Source organism: Amborella trichopoda, chromosome 8 (genome assembly GCF_054954075.1).
Source record: "Amborella trichopoda isolate Santa Cruz 75 chromosome 8, AtrichopodaSantaCruz75HAP2 v2.0, whole genome shotgun sequence".
NCBI classification, from domain to species: Eukaryota; Viridiplantae; Streptophyta; class Magnoliopsida; order Amborellales; family Amborellaceae; genus Amborella; species Amborella trichopoda.
This window is the reverse complement of record NC_142343.1, coordinates 914,590-927,357: the sequence shown is the minus strand read 5'-3', so window position 1 is coordinate 927,357 and position 12,768 is coordinate 914,590. Positions and strand designations below refer to the sequence as shown.

Below are 12,768 nucleotides of genomic sequence, written 5' to 3'. Positions count from 1 at the left end.
ATTAGTGGAAGAGATTGTTAGTAGAAAGAGAGAGATTTCAAATGGCCTCATTATATGAATCCTATCTTTAAATTAATATTACTAAATTTATGTTAAAGACCATCATGTTATAAAAATAAAAAATATAATCAGACCATTTATTCTTAGGTTGTATTAAGAAATACCTTTTATTTTTTTGACAAGAAATACCTATTGTGTTATTTTTTATTTTTTTTTAACAAGAAAAATATGATGCTTGTTGATTATCTTTTTTTTTTTTTTGACAAAAGGAAAAGATGTTAGACTACATTTTTTTTCGCTTGTTGTATTACTTTTTTTTTTTTTTATCCTATGAGCTAGTACTAATTTTTTAATCCTAATTAACTAATTAATTAATTATTACTCATATAATGAAATAATACCATGATATAGTAGCTTAATAGAGTTTTTATGTTTTTTTGGTAAGTAAATTTATATTTTTTTGGTGAAAGATAGGGGTGATGGGCACCTAATTATTATTTTTAATAAATTTTTTCTTTTTTTATCATCAAATTTTATTGCCACAATCAGACATACAACTTTTTTATTCTTGACGGGCATACACCGTCATGTGTACATCATCGCGCGTACACTATCTCACTGCAATTTCTCCCAAGCTAATAATATTTGCCAGCGTTTTTTCAACTCACAGATATATCCCACATCGAAGCGATGTGAGAAGAGTGAATACTATAAAAAAACTCAACGAGCTGATTTGTTGTATGTTGTCTTTGCCATGTGGGGGGAGTAAAGTGGGGAGCAGCCGGCAAAAATTTGTCAATCACGTGGGGGGAGTAAAAATTTGTCAATCACATGGGGGGAGTAAAAATTTGTCAATCAAGTGGGGGGCATAAAAATTTGTCAATCGCGTTTAAAAATTTGTTGGCAAAAATGTGGGCGGAGTAAAGTGGGGAGCAGTTGGCAAAAATGTGGGGGGAAAAATTTGTCAATCACATTTAAAAATTTGTTGGCAAAAATGTGGGGGAGTAAAGTGGGGAGCAGCTGGCAAAAATGTGGGGGGAGTAAAAATTTGTCAATCACGTTAGGGGAATAAAAATTTGTCAATCACGTGGGGGGAATATAGTAGAGTGTCAGTTGGCATAAATCACATTTCAAAAAAACTAGGGTGGGTTCATAAAAAGAAAACCGGATTAAAAAATAAAAAAGTAGGAACCGCCCAGTTTTAACGATATTGCATTTGGATCGGTTATAACCGATACCCGATCCGGATCGCCTAATTCCGGATCGGATTGGCAATTTTTGAAACACTGCTTCAAACCAAAGGTAATATTAGAGCTAACACTCTCTCCTTTTAAAAAAATCCATGTTCCCGTGGAAGCACGATGTAGATCTACTCCCTCGCTCAAAAACACTTATTTAAGAGTGTTTTTGTTTTAAAATTTTGAGAACCATATAAAAATTAAGATTATATTTTAAAAATTTGAGATTTGAAAAATACAGCTAGTATGGATTTTTGTCGAGGGAGTAAATAGATAGTAGACTCAAGGGAGTGGAAAATCTTTTGTTTTGAGTTGGGCAATTTTACAGCAATTATTACTTTACGGTATTATGGTATTTTAATTACCGTAATAAACCGTAATACTCAATGTTATTACGGTAATTAAAGTACCGTAAGGTACTAGAAGTATCATAATTCTATCTCTATTTGCAATAATATTTTAATTAACGAGTACCGTAATTCTATATCTATCTACAACGGTATTTTAATTACAAAGTACCGTAATAGATGTTCACATTATTATGGTACTAGAAGTACGGTAATTCTATCTCTATTTATAACGGTATTTTAATTACCGTAATGATCGCAATGCATTACGGTAGAAAGACTACCACAAAAGGTATTTTCATCCAAAAAATGTCAAAAATTGGGAAAAAGGGTATGGGCGTTGTTTTAGGAAGTTGGGCTTTTTTTTTTGCGATTTTCTTATAATTAAAGTATATTAGCGACAATTTTTCTATAATTAATGAAGTTTTTTTTTTTTTTGACAATTTTCAGCTATTTTTGTGTAAAAGCAGTGATTTTTAGTAAATTAATATGAATATATAAGTCTATTTGTAATTATTTTATGATGGACAATACCAGGTTTGAGAATCTAGATCGGCAGGATCAATTGGCCATTTGGAAATGTAGTTTGGATCAGCAGTTTATGGTTGGGATCGGTGGAATTCGGGATCCATTTAATTATAACTGGATGATTATTTTCAAAGAAAATTCTTCAATGAGACTTTTGTTTGTTGATGCTATCCATTTTAAACTAGAAAATGCTTTGGTAGGGCTGCAGCCCTATCAAAATAAGTAACCCTCAGCTCATAACTCATAAAAAAAACTGCAACTCAAGCATTGGAAGGCCTTTGTATCAATCATCTCAGCTCAAAACTTATGAATGTGAGAAACAAAATTAAGATTTTAAGCTCTAAAAATAAGAGAGATTGTAACAAATTAACTAGATTATTTATTTCGAACTAAAAATGAGTGTTCATAAATCTTCAAGATCTGTACAATTTATTGAGTTTCAAATTTTATTATCGTGTTAAAAATTAATTTTAAAGCCATCATAGAGATCTGTTGCTGAGAGTGCTTTCCGGGTGAGGATTTGAGGTGAAGCTTTATTTTATTTTCATAAAGCGAAATCCTTATAGAAATTTCATCCTTTTAAATTAAGTAAGAGCTTTTTCCCATTTTCCACCAACAAAAGAACATGGGGTTAGATTCAAGAAAAAAACAAAAGGAATTTACTTAAGAAAAATCTGAATGATTACAAATTTAGAAAGGTAATAAAAGATTATGGCCTAACTCCAAGGCTCTTTTCCTAAGTCTAATCTAGTTCATCACTCTCCTTTCATTTCTTTAAACAGTGGATAATCTTATGTAAGGTTATTCTCCTAACTTTACGATGAACAAATTATATTCTTTTGCAACTTACGTTTGGTAGAATCCCAACCAACCACCATAACAGCATTTAGAATCTCATTTACCACAACAAAATTACTCAGCTGCTACTATTATTTTCATTTAAAATTTAGAATTTTTTATTAGTCACTATCTAGGTAGTTTTCAATATAGGGTGCAATATGTAAAGGGTGGAGTTTTTGTAGGGCAGAGACTTCAAACAATCAAAGTAAAGCGCACCTTCAAATAGTATCGAGAAATATGGTTTTAATACTGAAAACCTTTGTGATAGCCTTAAAATATATTTTCATCTTTAATTATAAAATTTAAAGCTTAAAAAATAGTATAGATCGAGAGATCTATGAAAGCTTGAAAATCTTAAAAATTGATGGTCCAAATATGCATTACAAGATGCACTATTTCCAAAACTTAAAATCCAGTTTTTTTCGCATGACCACGCATCTTGATGTCGAGATGATCAATCGGAAGATATTTGGACATCAAAAACAACCTCTTCTAGTAAAACTTTTGAGGTGGGCTCTAATTTGATTGTTTAGAGGTTATGCTCTATATAAACTTTTTCCATATGTAAATGTGTCCACTTTATAATGTAGAATTAAAGTGTACCTCAAAACTATACCCTAAAAGGTTGTTCTGATCACATTTCACCCCTAATTATGAAATTCGAAACTCCAAAAATCGCACAAATCAAGCAAATCAACAAGCTAGACGGTTTAGATAATATGCTATAAGATGTATTGTTTTTAGAACTTGAAATCTATTTTTTCTTTCCCATCCATATATCTCGAGGTTGAGATGATTTTGATAACAAAACATCCTTTTCAAGTAAATTTTTATTGTGCACCTTACTTGTATAGTATAAGGTTGACACTTTATAGATGATCTAGATACTGTACTACAAGATACATTGCTTTTTAGAACTGGAAACTTTTTTTTTTCCACATACATATATCTTGAGTTTGAGATGATTTAGATAACAAAAAAAAACCTTTTCAAGTGGATTTTTAAAGTGCACCGTACTTGTTTAGTATAAGGTTAATACCTTATATAAACTTTTTCCTTCAATATTTCTTCTAAAACCATATCTAAACTCTTAAAAATGCTTAAGGTCAGCTAAATTCCGTTTCTTTACATGGTGTATTGATATAATGTGATTGAAAAACCCATGTTGAGATTTTCTTACCTATCAAACACTTAATACATATCAGTATCCATATAGCATTGGCCACAATTTTTTTAAAAGTAACCGGCATGTATATGTCTAGGAAGCTTTGAACTCACTCCTTCCTCTCAATTGAAAATTGTGTCTTAGAAACTTTCTACTTTTCTCTCTAATGCTTCGAGTTCTCTCATTTGCTTTTATGTCCTACAAGTAGGTTGCGTGAGGTGAGAGAAACATGTTGGTTTATTTCTTAATTTATTTCTTCCCAAAGTCATATATATTAACATGACTTAAGTTAAATGCACATTTATTCCTTCTTAAATAAAAAATTGTAGAAGTTGTCATCACAATAAGGAAAAGAACTTTTATCAGTTGATAAAAATACTATTTTATTTTTTTGTGGAGGTACTTGAATGCAATAAACTCGAAAGATACCCAATCTAATATCCAAGGGATGGGAGGGCAGAGGGAGATTCCCTTTGGTGTCCCTTACAATTCAGAATTGGGGTCTCACAATCAACAATCACTAGCCAATATGTTTTTCTCTCGTGCCTTTCTTCGTTCATGGTTCGATATTCTAGTAATTCAAATCTTTCTTCTTAGAACGTATTGATTTGACTCCAAACGGGTCGCCCAAAAGCATGCTGCCGCCAGATTCACAATCCTGTATTTCTTCCAGAGAATCTCCTAATTGCCCCAAAACAACTAGAAAAAAAAAAAAAACAATCTAATATTAAATGGGATACGTAGACCACCTGAAGTGGTTTGAACATCGAAGTAATAATTTTCCCTTTTTTTTGTAATATATAATTAAATTAAAAAACTTTAATTTGAGGAGAATTCAAGGGGTATGCAATTTGGGTTTCCTCCAAGTTGGGGACAGAGCATTATTTGAGTATATTTTGCTTTTTGTTCACTTTTGCAACTTTGATACGTAGCCGCATTATAGCATCTCTATTAGAAAAACAAAACTAAAAAGAAACAATTGTATTAAAAGAATAATAAATCACTTACATAATTGCAGTAAGCTTATAGATATGAAACGTGAGCTTTCCCCCAACCACCCCAAACAGAAAGTGATATTAGGAAACCTGGACGAATAGCCATCCCATTTTAATAAGATGGCTGGCAGCACAACAACATCACAAATTAGAGGCCAACCATTCTTGTCAGGCTGTAATTAATGTAATAATATTGTTGTCGGCTCACTGTCAACCATCCAATCAAAGCTTGGATGACTATCAATATTCAGAAACATACAAAATATATGTGTATAGAAAGCCATTGTAAGTTCGCCCAATGATATTTGCTTCGCAAAACAAATGGGAGTCATCTGAAAAACACCAGTGGCTGAGAACCACGGCCCAATCTTGTGAATAATCTTAGCAAATCAAAACAGCCTACTTAAGAAAAGTAGACCATAATGTCCCTCTGGAGTATGCAACACAGTGGCCCCACTATGAAGAAATCTCCACCACATCATCAAGAATAGATAGTTACTGTCCCTTTGGAGAACCCAATACCATACTTCATTGGATCATGGAATACCTTCCCTCAATTCTTTAAAACTGGTTATCTTGGTTGCAACTGTGTCATGCTCACATGAGAAGTGTCAAAGTTACTTATAGTAGTTGATGTCGAGGTTCGAGCCGACTGTTTACCTTTTTGGGTTGAGGTCTTCGAAGTAGAGGCACCTGATGCCTTATAAAGTTTATCAGTGTTTTTAAGGATACCTGGGCATGTCAGCGATTTCTCATTAAGGGGGGTCTTTGTAGATAGCATGGCCACCACTTGAGTCATGTTGGGCCTCTGGTTTGATGCAGCTTGGGTGCAGAAGAGTGCGATGATGATGAAGCGTAATGCTTGTTCTTCTGGGAATTCTTGTAGGTCATTGTCCACCACCTCCAATAGCCTCCCTTCTTCCCTCATTTCCCATATCTGTTTCATGACATGGTCATTGGTCAGTCAATGATCACAGATTCTCACATTGAAACCCAAGTGCTTCTCTTTCTTTCTTTTCTGTTTTCTATTCTTATAAATGCAGGAATATATGGTGGTTCAATTAGAAGATTGGTTAAACTCGCAAAGAGCCACATGCACAAGGGGAAAAACCAAGTTGCGGGAGGAAGAAAACATGCAAGTACTCAAGTTGCTTCTACAAGACCAGTAGCGGTGACCTCGTAGAGCATATGCAGTAACCAAGCAAAAAAGGGATGCATTACACCTGTTTTTTGCTATTTCATTCAATAACTCAGCAAGATTTTCATGTTTTTGAAAAAATCAGCATATAGCAGGCTAAGTGCAGCAGAAATGTTTTTCAAGCCTCTACATGAGTTTCAACCATTGTCTTTTCAGTGAATAAATGAGACAAAATTAAGGAGCATATACTCTGATGATATGGTCATTATGATGTTTCAATAATATTCGCAAAATCCAGGACTAGTAGACAAAAATGGGCGGTCTAATTCATTCCACAAAGTGAAAATATAACTACTGATTATAACAATATAACATCAAATACAAGCTAAATTCATCACCTGGGCCCTCCTAAATGATTCTAATCGTTTTAGTTCAAAATTGATATCAAAATTTGGAATTCAGTCACTGAATCATCACATCACAGAGCCTTACCCATTCTAGAAGACCATATTTATCTGCTGCCCATGCTGTATTGGAACTACTTCTGCCACTAACTATTTCAAGAATGAGAATGCCAAAGCTGTAAATATCTGCTTTTTTTGTTAACTGGCCAAGCAATGCATACTCCGGAGCCAAATATCCACTGCAAGAAAAAGTAGTAAAATTAGAAACTAAAATGCAAATTCTTGTATCCAATTCAATATTTTGAAGGGTTCAAATCTCAAACTAAAATATTGCAAAGCCGCTTCTCATGTAATTCAATTTTAGAGGATTGAATACCCCTGGATTGAACACCCCAGCCTAATGGCATGGAGCTTTTTGACATGACCCCAAGGTTTTGGATTGCAAATCCCATGCTAACCTACCCAAAAAAATGATATAAAACAACTGAGAGAGAAGAAGGAAAAAATAAAATAAAATAATGCCCTTCTATTCATAAATTTTAGTGCATTGACGAATCATCATAATGCTTTCATCTGCATCCTTGATGGGTGACACCAGATTTCAAAATAAAGGACCCTTGTTTCATCTTAAGAGAAAAATACTTTCGTATACGGTGACTTTCATAACGAAGTTTAAGTGGATCCTATTAATGGAATACAAACGGCCAGATTCCACAGAGCAGTCTCTAGTTACTTTTTGTCAATAGAAAGATCACACCAAGCACCATTTTGTCAATGGAAAAATATTCTACATGCATTTCTACATTGTGTATAATAAGTGGAATACAATAGGCTCATCTCCACTATCCCTCCTCAGTGACCAAAAGTGCTCTACCTCAAATCTATCAATGTCCATTAAGTGGAAGGAGCAGTTCCTCTTCACCAATTATGAAATACATGATAGAAGTGCTATGATTTAGAAAGTATATGACTGAAACATAACATATTTCTTCATAGAGCCTCACTATTTGGATAATGTAAAAGAATCTATACAGAAAGTCTGCAAGATATGCATAACTGCGTACTATATCTATAATACCCACGATGTTCAGTGTAGAATTACAAGTTAATTCAATGACAGCATACACTGTATAAAATACTTAAGGATGAACTCATTCAACAATAAGATTTAAGTGTAGCAGACTATCCCATACTTTGAAATAAACCATTTATTTATAATTCCAAGACAATCTTGAGATACAATCTATTTAGCTTGGTTGAAGCACAAGGAAAACAGGTGGAATCTTCAACAGTCACAGTAAGTTTTCCATATTGAAATGGTGAAAAATACTGTTAGGGATTGAGGAATTCTATTTAATATCCCACAAATATAAACGACTGAGCAACGGAAAAGCATGCTTACATTGTTCCTGCTACTCGCGTACTAAGGTGAGTAACATTATCCGGGAAAAGTTTCGCCAAACCAAAGTCTCCAATTTTAGGAACAAGGTCTTTAGCAAGAAGAATGTTACTCGCCTTGATGTCTCTGTGTACAATATGTGGCTCAAGTTCCTCATGAAGAAATGCAAGACCATGAGCAGTGCCCAGACATATTGCAACCCTTTTACTCCAGTCCAAGTCAATCCTTTTACCCTTTGATCCTGCAAGGTGCAATACCATTTCAAATTTCCAGTGTCTATTTTGATTAAAACATTTCCTTTTTCCTTTTCGTTTTTTTTCTTTTTCTTCCTTTTCTTTTACCAATAAAAAATATTTTCTTTTTTCTTTGGTAGGTAAGTTGGGTTTGAACTACAACCACATGGTTGCGAAGAGGGCCTTCCAAGAATCCAATTGAGATATGATCTTCAACCCAACTCGATCAATAATAACTAATAGCTATCTATGCATTTGATTTGATGATTTCTGATAACTTCCACAATTGTTATCTTTAAGAAAATTCTCACTTTTTTTTCCTTCAACTTTTCATAGTCAATGCACATAAAAACTGTATAAGTCCAAAAAAAAAAAAATGCACAAAAACTGTAGGTATTAGTATTACGAAGTATTACCGAGTAAAGCATAAGCAAGGCTGTTGTTCTCCAGATACTCATAAACCAACATGCGGCTGTCCTCTTCAATACAACACCCAATCAACTTAACAAGATTGGGATGTGTAACATTTGAGATCGTGTCAATCTCTGTTAGGAATTCATCTAGTCCTTGTGCTGATTCAGCAGAAAGTAACTTTACGGCAACTTGGGTTTCATCACGTAGGATTCCCTGTATTTAAGGGCAATGATGATATGGTTGGATCAATACGGTGGGTAGGAATCAGAGAATACATCAAACATCTGATACAAATATAAATCACGGGAAGATGGCACCCTTGCTTGAAACTAGCATCATTCAATACATCACTCTCTCTTTTTAAAATTGAGGGATGGATTTACTTAAAGATGAGAAAATAACCACATTCAAAGTTGTCTACAGACCTCATTGGGTACACTTAATATCGTTTGTCATCCGCAGGTATAACAGGAAAAGAAAAAAGAAAAAATTCAAAGGCATTTAGTTAAACAGACAAATTAATACTTCATGGAGAGGCATCCCATTTATTGTAAGTATGCACAATAACAGTATGCGAGTTCCAAATGCTTCCAACAACTATTTTAGTTATAAAAGTCTATAAAAAAATAAAAAAAAAAGATATCCATGACTGCAACTAATAATTACCTTGTAGACAACTCCAAAGCCACCCCTACCAATCCTGTTCTCAGGATGAAAGTTCCTTGTGGCAGACCTTAACTGTTTGTAGGAAAAGAGATTGATGTTCCTCTTTGCAGAAAACTCTAACCAACAACAATAGACGCAACAAAAAGAGGGTCAGCATGCAAATGAAATAGTGCCACAAAAAAAGGAAGAACTCAAACAAACCAAGGCATATCTCCTGATAATACATAGTAGTTCTGAGTAAATTTTTCCCAGTACAGGGAGCAAAACTTAGAACAATAACAATTCATCAGAAATTGAAAGAATGTTAGAGCAACATGAGATACAAAACTTTCAACATAAGCTTTATCTTATTTTCTCATTAAGGCTTATTAGAGTTATAGTTGAATATATTAAATAAATTTATTTGGCTAGGAATCTTTCTACCAAAGTACCTTTGGTAAGAAGCATGTGCCCTTTTTGATAGAATGCAAACATAGGCTACCCAATAAAGTAATAAAGTCGAAAAAGGGTATTATGATAAGACAAATGAGAGTAGTATATTTGTTTTTGAGAAATGATGAACTAAGATAACCATTTTGGGCATCTTATATTAACGCTTTGATTAATAGAAAATTTGGGGATTCTGCTTGTTCAGATGTGAATCCCAATGAATAAAGGGCAAGGCATAATACAATGGATAGCATAACACAATCCAATTAGGGTCATCATCACATTGTTAAGGATACACAATCCAGTGGGATCTACCAGAATATGGCATGATCCACCAATGTAGGTCCCACTCTCTCCATACTGTAGATCATTTCATTACACAGTGATGATCCCAGTGGACTATGGTTTTCTATAGTCCACTGGAACATAGCAAACTTTCCTCCATAAAGTTACAAGTGAAGAACCTTTGCTTCATAACAAGTACCATCATTTTTAAGAAATAAATGGACAAGAAACTAAGTTGATGTAACGAGACTCCTTACCTTTGGCTTGTAGTGTGTCACTAGCTTTCTGCCTTCTCCGCAAATTAAGGCAGCAAAGTTGCATTGTTGTCAACGAACTTATTGTCTAAAAAGCTTTGCACTGGAAGGGCGTATTTGGCACCTGTAAAAGGACATTGAGTTCCATCGCTGACATAACTTTCTAACAATCATCTGATGACAATACAACCAATGATAACTTCCATTTTAACTTCTAGATTCAAACAAATCCAAGCATAAAGGTATCATCCCCATTATTAAATGCTTCCTGACAAATATAATTCACATTTTCATGGTGTTATCACTTCCAAATGAAAAATGAAGACACAAGCAAAACCAAATGACCAACCTTGAACATATAAATGCGTTCAAACACATTGATGCCTAAAATGGGATGAATCGTAACTACTTAAATAAAGAGCAACGTAACAGAGTCTAATATGAGCATTCATGGAAAAATGCCTCATACGAATTACACCAAGGCAACTGTTTCACATTACCATATCAAGAAATAACCACCCGACCTAGGTTCACAGTAGTCGATAATTATATCATGGTCTATATAATGCAACTTATAGCAAGGAAAGAGGATTATGATACATGGCAGCGTACTGAATGTTCTTCCCTTCCCACCTCCCTTTCGCCCAGCTAATGCAGTAGGCTGGAGAAACATTTCTAAGTGATTTTACCCTAGAGAGTAGGGTTGTCAATAAATGGAATGGGGGAGATGGATGCCATAACTGAAACATGGGCAAGTCAAGGTGACAGGATTATAAAAGATTCCATAATGGCAAATGTTTCAATACAACAGAAAGGAAGTGAGCCATGGACTTCCATCCCATATTCTTTTCTTACACTGTATATACAATGTTTTAAAATGACAGTCGATTGTAACAAGCTTCCAATGTGTTCACCTTCACTAAGGAAGTAGGAAGATGGATTTACCAAAGAAGAGAAATAAATAAATAAAGATTTCATGGGTAAGTGGGTCATGTGAGTATTCAAATTTGAGATGCTTCTTCTGCGATGCTTGTGTTGTACAAATTTCAGATATATTAATTGGTTCACACACTTCAGCCGTATTCAACACACATTTGAACTGATAGTTCTTTTCTGAAAGATATTGAACGATAACGCCAATTAACAGTAGCGCCAAAATTTTTCTTGATGCGCACAAAGCCTAATAAAGAAGCAGTCATCAATTTTTTTTCTATTGCAAGAGACCCCAAAACCAAAAGAGCTTCGACATTCAATAATTTCAAGAATGACATATATTGGGTTTGTTATGAAATTTGAGCTCAACAACACATTTAGCTCCAATTTCTTAATCTCTGTGATATGCATATAGACGAGAAAGTTTTTGTTTTTTGTTTTTCTGACAATTATGATAAGGAACCATTATGCAAAAATTTGAGTAGCCTGAATCAACAACTACTCTTTGATTTCTGAGTGTTGTCTATTATTAGTTTTGAATCTATAATATGATCATTTTGGGCACATCATCACCACATAAAAATAATGTGGCCTTCGCATATACCGAATCGCAGATTTACTGAATTATAGCTAATGATGGCATTTTAACCCATATCTTTTCTTCTTTATTAAACAGTTCAAATATTTCTAATTGAAAAAGAGTATTCAGGCGGTTCAAATATTTCTAATTGAAAAAGAGTTTCTCCTGAATTTTTAAATTGCTTGAAATCTCACTTCAAGTACCCATGGTACCCACCTTGTGAACAATTTAGTTAAAATAAATAAATAAAAACTGATATGTATATCCCTAAAAATGTGAACATGAAACTTGTTTAAGAAAATCAAATTGGCACAAAATGTAGTAACGTACTCAAATTTTGAAACTCTAGCCCACAAACTAGAAGTCCATAAATTTCAAGAAAGAAAAGGAAAATTTTTATGATATTTAATTTACTTATCTAAATACTAATTTAACATAAAGACATTAAAAAAGGTTTTTCAAATCAAATTCAGATGCATATGAACAAATGGGAATCCTGATCCATTTAGAAATTTTGAACTGAAATGAAGCACAATCAAGAATAAAATCAAGTAAATAAATATTTAATTTTACTAAATAATCACTGAATTAAAGCGTACCATTTAGCTTCAAATTGAGCTGAAACGAACCAGAATCAAACTAAATGCTTATAAGCCCTAGCGCATTGGAGATATTGCATCCATGTTCCATCACAAAAAATCCAAACCAAGTGCTTATAAAACCCTACAGAAAGTACTAACCCTAATTTCTCCTATGACTGGTTCCTGTGTGTAAAGGGCATGATGAGAAATAGAATATGGGGTGGTCAAAAAAACCCGTGGTCGCCTGGACAACCTAGAATCCGCCATTGTTGCCACAAAATTCAAAGGAAAGAGAAGTCAAGCCCAAAGGATCCACACCCGACCCATTTCTTTATCCAG

General features: G+C 33.8%; 1 protein-coding gene across 4 annotated transcripts; it reads right to left on the bottom strand.

The window, feature by feature from the left end:
* Positions 1-5,084: 5,084 nt before the first annotated feature.
* On the bottom strand, positions 5,085-12,749 carry LOC18437925 (Protein kinase superfamily protein). Of its 4 annotated transcripts, none has more exons than XR_016060231.1 (7): positions 12,448-12,749; positions 10,339-10,459; positions 9,368-9,483; positions 8,704-8,914; positions 8,171-8,295; positions 6,744-6,894; positions 5,085-6,050 (listed from the first exon to the last, which is right to left on the bottom strand). XR_016060231.1 is itself a non-coding variant. In XM_006848123.4 (7 exons), the coding sequence occupies exons 2-7, from the start codon at positions 10,400-10,402 to the stop codon at positions 5,685-5,687; spliced, it is 1,146 nt and encodes a 381-aa protein (XP_006848186.1). In that variant the 5' UTR covers positions 10,403-10,459; positions 12,448-12,749; the 3' UTR covers positions 5,085-5,684. The 4 variants fall into 4 exon arrangements, 2 of the variants coding, with proteins under 2 accessions (XP_006848186.1, XP_011624751.1); XR_016060232.1 differs by having other exon boundaries at positions 12,589-12,749; XM_006848123.4 differs by having other exon boundaries at positions 8,058-8,295.
* Positions 12,750-12,768: the final 19 nt, after the last annotated feature.

Excerpts from the sequence above, each read along its gene's own strand:
- LOC18437925 (XM_006848123.4), bottom strand. The coding sequence starts at position 10,402 with ATGCAACTTTGCTGCCTTAATTTGCGGAGAAGGCAGAAAGCTAGTGAC. Across the intron at positions 8,915-9,367 it reads GCTTTGGAGTTGTCTACAAG|GGAATCCTACGTGATGAAAC; the intron begins GTAATTATTAGT and ends CCTTAAATACAG. Across the intron at positions 6,895-8,057 it reads ACGCGAGTAGCAGGAACAAT|TGGATATTTGGCTCCGGAGT; the intron begins GTAAGCATGCTT and ends TTTTTCTTGCAG.